This window comes from Fusarium oxysporum, chromosome XI, assembly GCF_013085055.1.
Source record: "Fusarium oxysporum Fo47 chromosome XI, complete sequence".
Lineage (NCBI taxonomy): Eukaryota > Fungi > Ascomycota > Sordariomycetes > Hypocreales > Nectriaceae > Fusarium > Fusarium oxysporum.
In genome coordinates, this window is record NC_072850.1 from 1,047,636 (window position 1) to 1,061,365 (window position 13,730).

The 13,730-nt window shown below is 48.9% G+C and overlaps 4 protein-coding genes across 4 annotated transcripts; 3 read left to right on the forward strand and 1 right to left on the reverse strand.

Moving 5' to 3' along the window:
• Positions 1 to 713: 713 nt before the first annotated feature.
• FOBCDRAFT_254005 (uncharacterized protein) lies at positions 714 to 5,720 on the forward strand (the record flags this gene model as incomplete). The annotated part of the gene is made up of 7 exons (XM_031192388.3): positions 714 to 1,115; positions 1,163 to 1,256; positions 1,309 to 1,909; positions 1,962 to 2,526; positions 3,080 to 4,767; positions 4,850 to 5,109; positions 5,203 to 5,720. The coding sequence occupies 7 exons, from the start codon at positions 714 to 716 to the stop codon at positions 5,718 to 5,720; spliced, it is 4,128 nt and encodes a 1,375-aa protein (XP_031031234.3).
• Positions 5,721 to 6,722: 1,002 nt separating this feature from the next.
• Positions 6,723 to 10,566, forward strand: FOBCDRAFT_254006 (uncharacterized protein; the record flags this gene model as incomplete). The annotated part of the gene is made up of 3 exons (XM_059611078.1): positions 6,723 to 7,862; positions 8,398 to 10,340; positions 10,430 to 10,566. The coding sequence occupies 2 exons, from the start codon at positions 6,723 to 6,725 to the stop codon at positions 10,183 to 10,185; spliced, it is 2,928 nt and encodes a 975-aa protein (XP_059466173.1). The 3' UTR covers positions 10,186 to 10,340; positions 10,430 to 10,566.
• A 209-nt stretch (positions 10,567 to 10,775) lies between these two features.
• Positions 10,776 to 11,568, forward strand: FOBCDRAFT_254007 (uncharacterized protein; the record flags this gene model as incomplete). The annotated part of the gene is made up of 2 exons (XM_031192392.2): positions 10,776 to 11,138; positions 11,191 to 11,568. The coding sequence occupies 2 exons, from the start codon at positions 10,776 to 10,778 to the stop codon at positions 11,566 to 11,568; spliced, it is 741 nt and encodes a 246-aa protein (XP_031031238.2).
• Positions 11,569 to 12,136: 568 nt separating this feature from the next.
• Positions 12,137 to 13,675, reverse strand: FOBCDRAFT_148371 (uncharacterized protein; the record flags this gene model as incomplete). Its single annotated transcript, XM_031192393.2, has 2 exons — positions 12,137 to 13,416; positions 13,474 to 13,675. 2 exons carry the CDS (start codon positions 13,673 to 13,675, stop codon positions 12,137 to 12,139), a joined length of 1,482 nt encoding a protein of 493 aa, XP_031031239.2.
• Positions 13,676 to 13,730: the final 55 nt, after the last annotated feature.

Here is a 13,730-nt window from a genome sequence, read left to right on the forward strand (position 1 = left end):
TCAAGACTGTCAGTGATATCTAGACAACGCCCCTTTCACAAGCCCAAGGTAGTCGAGCTTCTTGCTTCTGGGTCATGTCGATCAAGAATGGCAAGATGAGTAAGCTCACAAAGACATACAACAACAATTACCAGTAGACAAGCATAGTTAACATCCAATGTTCCTCATCACGTGTGAACATTCCCAATGAAACGACTTCAGAGCGCGGATGAATCGGCGGTGAAATAGTGCTACGACGTAATTATGCAGGTTATGCTAGCTCGTTCATAAAATATGGCGATCACAATCATTGTGGGAACAACTGCCAGAAACACGAGTCGAAATTCCACAGCAGCGGGGCAAATGAAGTCATGGAGAAGGCTAATTCTCGTATTGAAGATTGAGATCTCCAGTTTTCATGGCCAAAACAGATGAAAATGGCACTTCTGATTTGGCAATTGAAGATCCATACCCTGGTTGTTTCATGCAACGTTTAGTTCCAGGGTTGTTTGCTTTTACTCCTTTTGGATCATGAAACGGAAGATTTCTTTTCTTTCATTTGACTACCTTTCAGCCTCTGACTCTGAAGGTGTTTACTTCTTTGAGGCATTGGCTTGTCTTTTACTGTCGCACTTTTTAAACACTAATTGTCATCTCACGCTCCTTCGACCCATTCTTTTCTTGGTCATCAATGCGGTAGTTTTGCCGCCAAGCCTAATACTAATTCCCCCATAATGCTGGATACCCAGAACATGGCCTCACCTTGGCCATTGAAGGATGAGTTCATAAGCAATAGCGACCGCGACCGGGATAAAGCGCCATGGCATCGTCTCGAGAATCTCCCGACACCATTTGCGGAACAATACGCCAGACTCAGTCAACCTTGGCTTCCCGGCTTCTGGATTCGGTTCCCCTATCGCGGCCTTGGCATGTGGCTCTTGGCGTTGCTGGGGACTATTGCAGCTGTTATGATTCTCGTTTATAGTGATGGAGTGCCTGTTGATCATTGGGATGAGCGGATACAGCCCACGGTATGGCTGGCTTTGACGTCTGCGTTGTCAGGCGCTTTTCTTGCTTGTGCTTTTACAGAGGGAGCGGCCATTTCGTATTGGAGAGCCGCTGGCAAGCCGGTAACTGTAAGTAGACCTATACTACCGAGGAGTTCATGACTGATATAGGTCAGTTGCAACAATTACAAGCTGTCTATGGCTCCTCAACTGGCATCATACAAGCAGCCTTGAACTTGTTCACTTGGAAGTCGAAGACACTAGGCCTGGGTATGATTGACATATAATTCTGTAATGGTCGTTGGGGTACTGATTATGATAGCATCCATTCTCATGACATTATCTGTCCTGCGCGGTCCCCTCATGCAGCGCGCCTCATCAACAACAAACCACTACCAGGCTCAACAAGGCATCATGAACTTTCACATCGCGAGAGAACTTCCCGAAAACTACGCGTGCATAATGACTGGCCGCACTCATTCTACTTCGCTACTCACCAAGAACTTTAGTGATGTCGCCCAAAACTATAGTCGCCGATCTGACATGGCTGTTTTTGATACTTCCTGCACTAACTGCACAACTGCAGTGGAAGGTTTTGGCTTCGACGTCAATTGCACTGAGACGACGAGGGAATTCAATCTCACAATTGGCACGGATAGGGCAAGCATGCTGAGAGCCATGGACGGAGCATATTTCTTCCAGGTTAATGTTACGGAGTACAGTGACTGGGGCGTGAACGACCTAGCTAATGGGTCATTCCTTCGGTACACGACACTCTACAAGGACACGGACAAGTGCAGCGGAAAGGCTAAGATCCAGACTTGCGACCTTCATGCTGGGATTGCGAAGTTTCCAGTGCGAATGGATGGTAAGACGGTTGAGCTTCAAGGAACATGGAAGGACGACAAGTTCATCGAACGAAAGTATGTACTACTCCAAGCATACTACTTGAGCTGTTTGCTAACCAGAGCGAAGATACATGTTGCCTGCTGATATGGTTATGTCCGGATCAGGAAATATTCTTGGAGGCTTCAGCATGATTGCAAAATCGCTCTACGAGTCGGAAGCTTCTATGCGCTTTACCGGTGCTACTGGCTATGATGTCAGTTCGACAGGTTTACCAGCAACCCAGTACCTTACCATGAACGGTACAACCCCGGGATGCGGAGACCGGTGGGACAACCCAATGGAAGACATCATCGAACTCACCCGCGATATTGGCTTTCGAGCAAGTCTCCAATACGCTAAGTACAACACGACAGACAAGCAGAAAGTCGAATACGACAGTGGCACGACGACGCTTGTATACGTGACGAATTACGAGAAGATGTGGATAGCAATTGCAGTCTCGCTGGTTGGTATTTTCGCTGTGCTCCCTACTTTCTGGGGCTGGTGGGAGCTCGGTCGAGACGTTAGCCTTAATCCGCTTGAGATCGCGAATGCGTTTGGAACGGTTGGTCAGGAATCGCATATTATGAGAAACGTGGATCCGAATCAGAACGTAGGAGGAATAGTGAACGCGGTTAATGATATTGGGCCTGTGAGATATGGTGCATGGGAGATGAGCGATGGTGTTGTCAGACTCGGGTTTGCGGGGGCTGGATTAGTCAGGAACCCGTCCAAAGGGGAGAGATTTAATTATTAGTTTTTGGATAGAACTGTGTTTTGATATCTGTAACGGTTTCCATACACTAATCAATATTCCTAAAAGCAGACTTGAAAGTTGTGTAGTTTCCTTAATAATTGTCAACAGATGGCTAATGTTGTCGTGATCTAGATATCGCATTATCACGGCCTTTCGGCTCCCCAAGACGCCACGCCGACAAATTATCCAATCATGAATTGCCCCGATGTCTCACACCTTCAGTTCTCCTGATGCCTCATTTGGCGGAATGATTGGCTCAATCGTTGTCTGCGGCTGACATGCATACCCAAGTTTTGCGCAGTTGGGCAAAACTCAGCTGCACTGTAACCACCCAGGATATACAGGGCTTTGAGGTATTAAAATGGCTGCCTAGGTCGCACAAAACCTTCCACTTTATGTTCAACATTCCCGTGTAACCAGCTCCATAGCTCAACTACTAATGGTATAGAGCCAAGCCATTCAAATGTCTTGCGAGATTCTTAGTCGTGGGAGACCTGATAGCAATCATGTCAATCAAAGACTCCCTCGTTGGGACCATATACCCCCCAGGCAAAGTCCCCTCCGTCTACCGGGTTTTGAACTGTCACCATCGCCCGTCTCGAGACGGAAAAGCCACCACGGCCGCTCTGTGTCGCCAAATACAAGCCCGCATTGGGTCTCGATCGAGACACCGAACGCAACCACGCCTCCACTGGAACGGCTCCAGAGCATAGGCACCTTGGAGGGACTCAACAACAATGGACAACGGCACCGCATTGATCCTAGTATCAATGCCATAATTGATAAGGGATTCTTCCAGTCGGATGGGCAATGGACATGTTATAGGCGCAATTACTTCAGTGTAATATGCTCCTATAGCCTCTTCCCACAAGAGCCTGAATCACATATTCAATTGGCCCTTCCGGGCTCCCCGGAGCCGCTCCGAGTCCACGGATTCGCAATGACCATTACCGCAGTTGTTGCTGGCGATATTGGTCATAATATTGAGCTTGTTCAGCACACACCAAAGCGAGACAAAGGCCCAATTATGAAGCCAGTTGCTGTCAAACTCTCAGCAAAAACATCAACACAAAGCCAGAGACAACAATTGATTGCCGCTGAGCACACTTTTGAGCGAGTTCAGTTCAAACAGGCAACGATGAACAACGGCAAGCGGCGGGCCCAACAGCAATATCACCAACTGGTCGTTTCCCTTTTGGCGGATGTAGGAGAACATGATGCCGACCGTTTTGTGAAGGTCGCCGAGAGACGCTCTGTAGGACTAGTTGTACGCGGGAGATCTCCAGGTCATTACCAAAATCTCGCACGGCCCTCGGTAGGCAGTATGGTTGGGCTCCCTGCCGCTGGTTCGGATATAGCTTCTGAACAAGGTCCCCAGAATTCCGCCGCCGCTGCAGCATCCAGCGGAATGTTCAGGAAAAGCCAGACACAATCAGTGACGTCTCCACAAGATACTCAAGAGAAATTTCCAAGGGAATTGAAAGAGAAAAAGAAAGCGCGTGGTCAAGATATCACCATTCCACCGAGTGCGCGGAAACCTGGGCTCCGAATAAAGACCGAGGAAGAAGTAGTCGTCAAGCAAGAAAGTCCCGATAGCTACCAGCCTGTCACGCCTCAGCTGAAGCCTTTGGAGGGACAAGAATCCAGGGATATCCTGGACTGCGAAGAGTCTAGCAGCTCTGCGGGTACGACAGAAGAAACCACTATCTCGGATCGGGGCGAGGAGGATGTGTACGATATGTGGATCGAGGACAAAAAGCAATCAGTTATTAACGCAATGATGAGAAGTCTTTGCAAATGGCTGGACTCCAGGTTGGTCTATGTTCGAGGTATGACATCGAACCAGGCAGAGACTTCGGGTTCTTCAAGCAGAAATGCAGACTCATGTGACCATACTGAGCCAAGCCGTGGAAAAGGAGAAAATCATTCGCATCCCCCGAAGAGAAGGCGAACAGACCCGAGTGACGGTGACGATGAAGATGGTGAAGAGGGAGTCCGAAAAGCGAAGCTTGCAGAAAGACGAAACGCGAATGAACCACTGAGGTTTGCGTGTCCGTATTTCAAGAGGGACCCAGGCAAGTATTGCCGGGAGGCGACTTGCGTTGGGCCTGGATGGATTGAGATTCATAGAGTTAAGTAAGTCCCATTGCTTAATCCCCAATTGGGTCTCAGAGCTGCAGGCTAATGCGGGTGAAACTACAAGAGGCCACCTGTACAGAAGACATGCGCTACCACCGCAATGTCCTCGTTGTTGGCAAGACTTTAAGACGGAGCAACTGCGGGATGTACATCTCCAGACTGATCCACCATGTCAGAAGAAAACGAACGAGTCCAATTTGGATGGCTTCACTAAAACGCAAGAGAAGCAGCTTAAAAGCAGAAAGAAGTCGGAAATGAAAATGACGGATGCTGGGAAGTGGAGGGAGATGTACCAGATCCTCTTTCCAGATGATGATCCTGCGACAATACCTGATCCCTGTAAGTTGAAACTGTCTCACTCATGGAGTTTTGGTACCTTTTACTTACAAACACTGCGAGACCATGAAGAAATGAGCGCCATGGTGAATACAGGCCCATCTGACTCCCACACGCCTGCCGCCTTTGCTACCTTTGCTCGCCGAGAGTTTCCTCGATTCGTTCGACGAGAGCTCGAAGTTCTGTTTCAATCTGAGTTCCAAGATGTAGAAGAGAGAATACGTCCAAGGGTTCAAGATATCGTTCTCAATCTCCAACCTCGGCTTATAGCCCTCTATGAACAATCGGCAGGGGAGGTTGGTGGAAGAACTGCTCTGACAGCTGAGATCTCGACGCCTCTAGCAGACAAGGATGCTCAGGGTGCTCAGGGTCGAGAGGTGTTGTCGCCCCTGGTTCCAAATCCGCTCGCAGATAATAGCCCCTCGACCTCGTGGCTTCCTAACCAAATCTCGGAGACTCCTTCATTTGACTTAGGAATTGATTGGGATCTCTTGCCAGAAGGTCTATTCAACTATCCACTTCATGGTCAGTTTGTCGTACCTCAGTTGGAGAAATTGACTCAGGACGACTTGCAAGTAGTGGGACGGAGACAACCAACTATCGGCCAGGCTTGATCGGGTTCTGTCACTCGTTGTTTATTATTATAAAAGTAGTCACTCCATCAATGATTTTTATCTGATCAGCCAGCTACATTGGCTTTCCGCAGAACCAGGTCGTTGCTGGGGGTAGATCAACCAATTATCAGCACGTATCTTATGACAAGCTCTTGTACGTGATTGGGTTCACGAGAAGGCTGAAGCTTGGCCTGATTGGTACTGGCAGAAGTTTCTACATTGGCAGTGTCGAATTTATGCTTCGTTATCCTAAACCGTTCTCTAGGTGAGTCATCTTCAGGCTTTGTTTGTGACTGAAGGTGAGCTTGTGACGCATTCAGGAAAAGTCCAAAAATCTCATACACGAGACCATAGAGGATATTTGTAGAGTGGCACCAAACAGACGAGTTTCATCCCATCAATGTATCAAAATTTCATCCGATGTTCATGTCTTGATATCAGGGGAGCGCACTCGCTTTGAGTACGTTGTTCGGCGTCCAACTTGACTTCTGACAGTGTGAGAGGCAACTGAACGCGAACAATACGTATGACATCGTGATTCATGTTCCAGTAGATCTTAGCTCTACGTGACCCAAGAACTAAACAATAGGTTCCCACTATCACTTGGAGGCAAACGGCCTCTGCCTTTCACACGTGGTCCCGCTTTTCGTGATGCTCTCACACTGGCAGAGTTGCGCCAACACTGTAACTCGCAGCAGGAGACTGAAGTTCTAATGCGCGGAACTCTTCTGCTTACACTAGCCTGAGACCGTGCCATTGCCAAAACATAACGCGCGAGTGCCTGTTATCCCGTGCTTATGTTAAATCCCCATCTCCACCAACTTTACTCCCTCTCAAACTTCTCTTCCTTCAAACACAAACCTTTTTCCTTACCCAGCCCTTTCTCTATCCTCACATAACTTTCTCACTACTCTTCCCGACCTTACATACAATACAAAACATCTCAACGATCACTATTTGCGCAAATTTCTTGGTTCCCTTCGAGCACCAGCAGCAACAAAGATGGCTCTGGTTCCCTACACTAAGCAGCAGCTGGATGACTGCATCCTCATGCCTCACGAGCCTTCCACTTCCGAGTTCCACGTGTTCAACAAACTACCTTATGACCTCCGTCATAAAATCTGGGAGTCTTCACTTTTGAACTATCGACACATCAAGGTCCTCCTTGCCGATGACAACAACTGGGAGTTCTCAATCTGGAACTGCCGGCACAGCAAGGTCTTCCTTGTCGATGACGATGACGAAAAGCAATACGAGATCTTCGTCAAGAAGAGTGCGGCGTACCACGCGCTTCTAAACACAACATCGGAGTCGCGCAACGTCGCCAAGACGTTTTACCGTGTTCAAATTCCTTGCCGTCGAATGGGCCCCGATGGCAGCGTCGATGGAACCCTATTTCTTTGCCCCGAATTAGACACCATTCAGGTAGAGACTCAGTGCTGCTCCCTCCAGCACTTCGAGAAGTTCTCGGACACTATTTTTACCGCAGACAAGCATAATATCGGCCTGGTCAACTTGGCCCTCGACTGCGAATTCCGCCACATCGATGGAGTATTTTCCCTGGATGAGAACGAGCACACTCTTTTCACGGACGCCATCCGAAGAATCGGGGTTCTTACATTTGTTGGGCGCGTGGCCAAGCCTGAGCTTTTAATGTACGGAAGTGACCTGCGGGTCATCAACTCCTCGCTTCGCTTTGTCGACAAACGTATCGACACCGAGAGCTATGATCGAGGTGCTTTTAACTATGAATCCGGTTTATACGAAAACGAACTGAAGGCCGTTCACATCGGCAAGGAGGACCCACGTCGAGGGTATTACTCGTTCTGCCTTCTCATGGAGGAGCTGAAGATCCCGGAAGATGTGTACAAGTCCAATTTGACTAATGAGCTTTTCATGCTCACCTACAACTATGAGCCGGAGTTTATTCCCACCAACGGCGATCCGCGTGAATATAGGCTCGCCTACAACAATTCACAGCGGGAGTACCGAGAGTACAACCAGGGACCGCCCCCTGCAATTGGATTTTGGCTTTTCCCGCTGAGTGTCATTGGACCCTTCTTCCTTGGCAACCTCAATCCATTGACTGGTCTCCCGTCGGACCGCAGTGAGGCCAAAATGGTGAAAGAGCGAGTCGTCGATGTGAGTGAATGCGACTCTAGCTTTTGTTTCTATCATCCTGCGTATTAGGATTCAGAAAGTGGCTGATTGTTGAACTTTCGGCCCTTGACTGAGGACAATTGGGTGGGCATGGACGGGCGATTTTTGGACGTGGAAGCGGCAGAGTGCCAGCTATATGTACTTGTTTTGCTTTCGGAGTTTTGATCGTCTAGGATAGGAAAGACGTTTTGTATTGTAGCAGACTTTACCGCGAACTCTCAACTCACATAGTATTCTCCAATGCCCGCATCTCCCAAACGTGATGTTCTTTCTTTGACTATAAATACAGCATAAGCCATAGACGGCAGTGTTGGAGCGGCTAGATATACGGAACTGTTTTGGAGTCTGAGGTGACTTGGTCTCCCAATAGTGCGCGAGAATCGAGCATTGTGGAAACGGAATCCGTTGAGTCCGAACTGATGAAAGTAACCTGTACTTCTCTTCACAGGTTCCAGTGTCAGCAAGGAGTCGTACCTTGTACTTAAGTGCCTTCTTAGTCAGCCGAAACCTCATCCAGGTTCCATCGATGACGATCCCCTCATCACAGTCCCGTCTTAATGTAAGCAATGCAAATGAACCAAGAGACGCCCATGAAACTAGGACTATTATTCGATGCAGATGGAACAAGATGAATGGAATCGCCGGCTCGAGCGCTAGGAAAGAAATCGCCTTTCATTTCTTACCTGCGATAACAGCAGAGCCCAACAGCCGCCGTGAGGTTGAGCTCCGACAATCAAGTGCCAGGTCACATCTCGCCAAATCCATGCATCGTCGTAAAAGAGCCAGCAAGGAACTACCATCAGAGCAAGAATCCACCGAATTACGCAGGACCAATAAGGGTATGACGACGGCGGAGAGGAGCACCATAAGAAATGACAGACAGCTTCTGCTTACCTCTGGACAACTCAGTATGTGCGCTATCCCCGACAGGATGGTGGACCCGCACACCAAGATGCTGCTTCACTACTGCACGCAATCTTTTTGGCCAGGATTCGAGATCGGGTCAGCCGCATTTCATATTCCACCGTTCGCGCTCGACTACAATACGCTTGTTGCTCAAGGTCCAGCATTGGTACATGCTTGTCTGTGGCAAGCTGCAGTGAACCTTGCATTCAAGAGAAACTCGCGGGTTACCGATAAGCAAAGTTTACTACACTACAATCAAGCCATTGCGCATATCTCGAAAGACATCACGAAACCTGTCTCAGAAATACCTGAGCAGACTCTTTATGCCATCCTTAGTCTCTGTGGTCCCGAGATGTCGCCAGATGATGGAAACGGCATCATCAAAAAGGCTTTTGATCCGCCGTTAGCGGAGCTATCTTGGATCCACGTCTTTGGCAGCAGACTTCTCATTGATTCGCACGCCAAGGCCTTGATGAATCTGGTGGATCTGAAAGGGGGCATTCACAATGTCAAGTACGCTGGCTTCCAAGCTTCCTTTAACTACATGGATCTTGTACGCGCCACCCAAAAGCTTGTCAAACCTCACCTTCCGGTGTCTCAGCTTTACGGTCGTGTCAAGGAGACCCATGATAGGGCCAAGTTCTTCGGTTACGCTTCTGACTTTGTCGAGCATTCTCCATTTGAGGAATCGTCAGTTATAATTGACAGTCTTAGTGTGCTCGGTTTAGCAGAAGATGTGCGAGAAGTAATCTGTGACATGCGAGTATGGGTCAAGGTCATAGAGGCACACCATCACAGCGCGTTGACAAACCCTGATCTTTCGCTTCTAGCTGCTCATAGAGATCTGATCCAACAGCGCCTTCTCGCAACTCTCCCGGACGGGTATGATGGCAAGAAGCCCATGCAAATGGACGCGTCCGGGTCAACAGAAACCACCGCAGACCAGTGGATCAACGAAATCATTCAGACAGCTCTGCTGATATTCTCATTGGGCGTTACGTGCCCTATCTCCTACGCGCCTCCTTACCATCATGCTGCACAGAGGTTACAGGCACAGCTCATCCTGTATAAGGAGCGAGCGACTCATCTAAGATTATATGACCTGCTGACATGGCTTGGCATCTTGGGACTCCTCTGTACCGAACAGGTTGGGTCCGGGCTCAGAGAGTGGTTTGTTGGATTCCTCAGTATGGTGGAGCGGAAGCGCGGAGTCACTGGAGACGCGAGGGATTGGGATCTGGTAAAGAAAGAATCACTTGAGCTCATTCTGTGGTCTTCTGTCGCCTGCGATACTGCAGCAGACACGGCGTGGCGCGATGTCCAAGAAGTCGCGGATGAGACATCATGGAATTGGGGCAGGACAGCATGGTCAACAATGCTGGGGACTATATGTGGATAAATCAAGAAGACTATTAGCAGCTTCTCCACCAAGAGCATTTGGGGATTCTCACTCAAGGGGTTCGGCCAAAGACGAAAGCAAACCCAAGCATGGTCTTAGCCCGACCCTGGCAGTTTCGGAGTCACCCCACGAAGCCTGTGTTTTCTTCCAGAGATGTAAGCGTCATCACCATCCATAAGGCTTCCTCATTTATGAGCGCTATTCCTCATTGAGTATATACACTAAATGTTCCTGCATGCGCTAGTGCTTACTCAAGGCGGGTCGAGCCGTTACCTCCAGGTCGTCAATCCATTGACATAAGAGCGACGGTCGGGTTTTAGTTAACATTTGCGACGAGGGCCGCCAGCAAATGGTTGAGATCTCGTATCTCCGGTATCTCTGCACCGATATTTAATTTTTTCTGATGGACAACCGGTCTTAGATACGCCACGGGATCGTTATGGAAAGGCAGGTCCGCAAGGATGAGGGGCTTGGTGTGTGCATCTTGCTATATATATATGAACGCTCGTCCTACGTCTCCAAGTTTTATACGGCTTATCGTTTCATCACTCCTTTTCATCAACTGCACTTAAATCTTACTTCTCGACATCATGTCACTTAACGGAAAGGTCGTCCTCGTCACAGGCGGTTCCAAAGGAATTGGAAAAGCAGTCGCCGAGCGTGTTGTCGCCGACGGTGCGAGTGTTGTAATCAACTACTCCAGCGACAGCAAGCCTGCGGAAAATCTTGTCATTAAGATAGGCTCCGACAGGGCCCTTGCTTTCAAAGCTGATGTCTCGAATATCGCTGAGATCGAGAAGCTGGTGCAAGCGACAGTTGAGAAGTTCGGCAAGATCGATTGCTTAATGGCAAATGCTGCATGCGCTCCCATGAATGATCTCGAGAGTACAACAGAGGAAGGCTTCGATAAGGCCTTTAATCTTAACGTGAAGGGACCTTACTTTCTTGTTCAAGTGAGTCTTCGTGTCTAATGAATTCGGGCACAGTCCCTCTGACAACCATCAGAAAGCAGTTAAGCATATGCCGCGAGACGGCCGAGTCATCCTCGTATCAAGCGGTGTTCTTCACCAATCACAAGTAGCACCTCGCTACCTACTTTACGCGTCCTCCAAAGGCTCCATTGAGCAGATGACACGTATTCTTGCTAAAGACTTGGGACCCAAGGGTATCACTGTCAATGCTATCGCCCCTGGTCCGACAGCCACAGAAATGTTCTTCCAGGGTAAATCGCAGGAACTCATCGATACTATCGCCGGTTTCAGTCCTCTTGGACGCCTAGGGAAACCAGAGGAAATTGCTGGTTTAGCTGCTTTTCTTGCTGGTCCAACTAGTTCCTGGGTGTCTGGGCAGGTCATCGGGGCTAATGGAGGTTCTTTTGTTTAAATGGGTTAGATCTTCCTAATTAACAGGGGAAACTGGTCATGTAATATTCATTATAAGGCTAAGCTGAACTATGATTACCAAAGCCCATTCTTCTCTTGTGCAAATGCCTAAATTATTTTGGAACAAAACGGATTTTATCTCAACTTGTACTTGCCGTTGAAAATTGGATCTTTGCTGGGTAATGAGAATATTCTAGCATATCAGGAACACTCTGTTTTTAGCGGTTTTGCTTTCACCCTGGTCATGAAGATGAGAAAAGTTCATCATAGCTCTAAGAAGAATGGTGTTTTTTTTTAGAAAGCTAAGGTAGGGAATAGAGATAAGCTTCAAGCCTCAGTTCCCATGTAAGTATTACACGACTAGCTTACATCTAAACCCTTCTAAAACATCATCTTACCTAGCAATTGATCAGTGATGAAAGCTGATTAGAACTCATAACCGAGACTTCAAGTTCGCAGGGTTATTGGGTGGCTAACGGTGCCTTGGGCGATACACTCGTCATTATCGGCGTTATGCTAGGCCGACCTGAATTCAATATCCCTTGACTACCGCATGCACTATAACCAGCCTAGCTATCCCGTATTTCAGTCATCGCACGTAACTTTGGCCGCCAAGTACAACCCACGCAGCCTGGTCGATGTTTGTAGCCCGCTTGATCGTGGTGATGATACTGAACTGCTGGGGGTGATTGATAATATCCTGGAGGACCCTCTCCCGGTCGATATCCTCCCGGCGGGATCGATGGCGGCAGTGCTGGCGGCAGTGCTGGTGGTAGTGCTGGTGATAGTGCTGGTGGCGCTGGGGGCGGTGGTGGTTGGTATATCTTCGGGTAGTGGTGTATGTGATGTACTGGTGGTGGTGGTGGTGGCGTTGGTGCTGGTTTTGGTCGGTATGTCACCTTGTGGTCGTATACGTGATTTACTGGTGGCGGTACTGGCCTTGGTCGGTGTGTCGCCTCCATGTGGTGTATGTGATGTACTGTCTTTGGCTGGGGCGCTACCTCAGGGGGGTAATATGGTTGTTGGTATTTTGGTGGCTTGGGCTGTGTTACTGGATTGGAATAGTACACTGTCTGAGGATGATAGTGGTGCTCTGTCTGTGGATAGCGTTCTGGCTGGTAGTAATGTTGTTGCGGGCTATGATACTCTGGCTGCTGCTGGGGGTTAGGCTCCTGGTACTGTTCCGTCTGTGGGTAGTACGAGGGTGCGGCTTGTTCCTTTGGCTTTGACTGGTATGAATCACTTTTTGGTGGACGAGGATTTTCGGCCTCGACGTCCCTATCACTTCGGTCAATCTCCCACCGAAGCAAGCTAGCACCATCATCCCCAGTCCAGCAACGCATCTTCCCCTTGCCAGCCATACGCCACACACCATTAATCTTCCTTCGGAATTTGTGAAAAGCATCACGTGTGACGCCGCCGACATCTTTAGTCCCCAGGATGACAGTACGCCCCTGGCTCTTTCGAACGGAGAATCTCATGTTGGCGCCCGTGTTGGAGCCCCCTACCAGAATATCGCTGCTGTAGTAAGCGTCGTCAGGGCCAAGCTTCCAGCCGCCCCGGTTCTTCCGAGTCCATTGGATAATGGCATCAGCTCCGCCCGCGAATGCCGAGTGTTTGTCCGTTCGCTTTACCCAATCTGACCATGAGCATGTATTCGAATCTTCATCTATTTTAAACTGTTTGGGCATTCTGTTGTACGCGCCGGTAAACCCGTCCCAGCGCTTCCCCAGATCGGGGACGTCATTTCCACTCTCTTCATCAGCAAGGAAATTAGGGTTGAATGAGCTGTGGACCCAGATAGAGTAATCACTACCATCAGAGTGCTTCAGGATGGAGTGTTTGTACACTAAAAACGCTCAGGGTCAGTTAAAGTTCACGTGCGGCTTGTCTCGGGTTGACTGACTCTTGTTAAGATCTACGCCGTGTTGATCAGCTTCTTCAATGTCTCGAGCGGTCAGTGGAACATCACGCTTGACGAGAACATGCGATACGATATTGCCGTGATCAATGGAGGCGTTCCTTTGTTCATGATGCCCTAGAATGGGACTACCATTGATGAGAGTCGCTGGCGCCAATGCGGCCATGAACAAGCAGAGAACAAGCATGGCTGAGGTTGGAGGAGAGACTGCATGAAAGAGGCGACTTTAAAGATCCAATCCA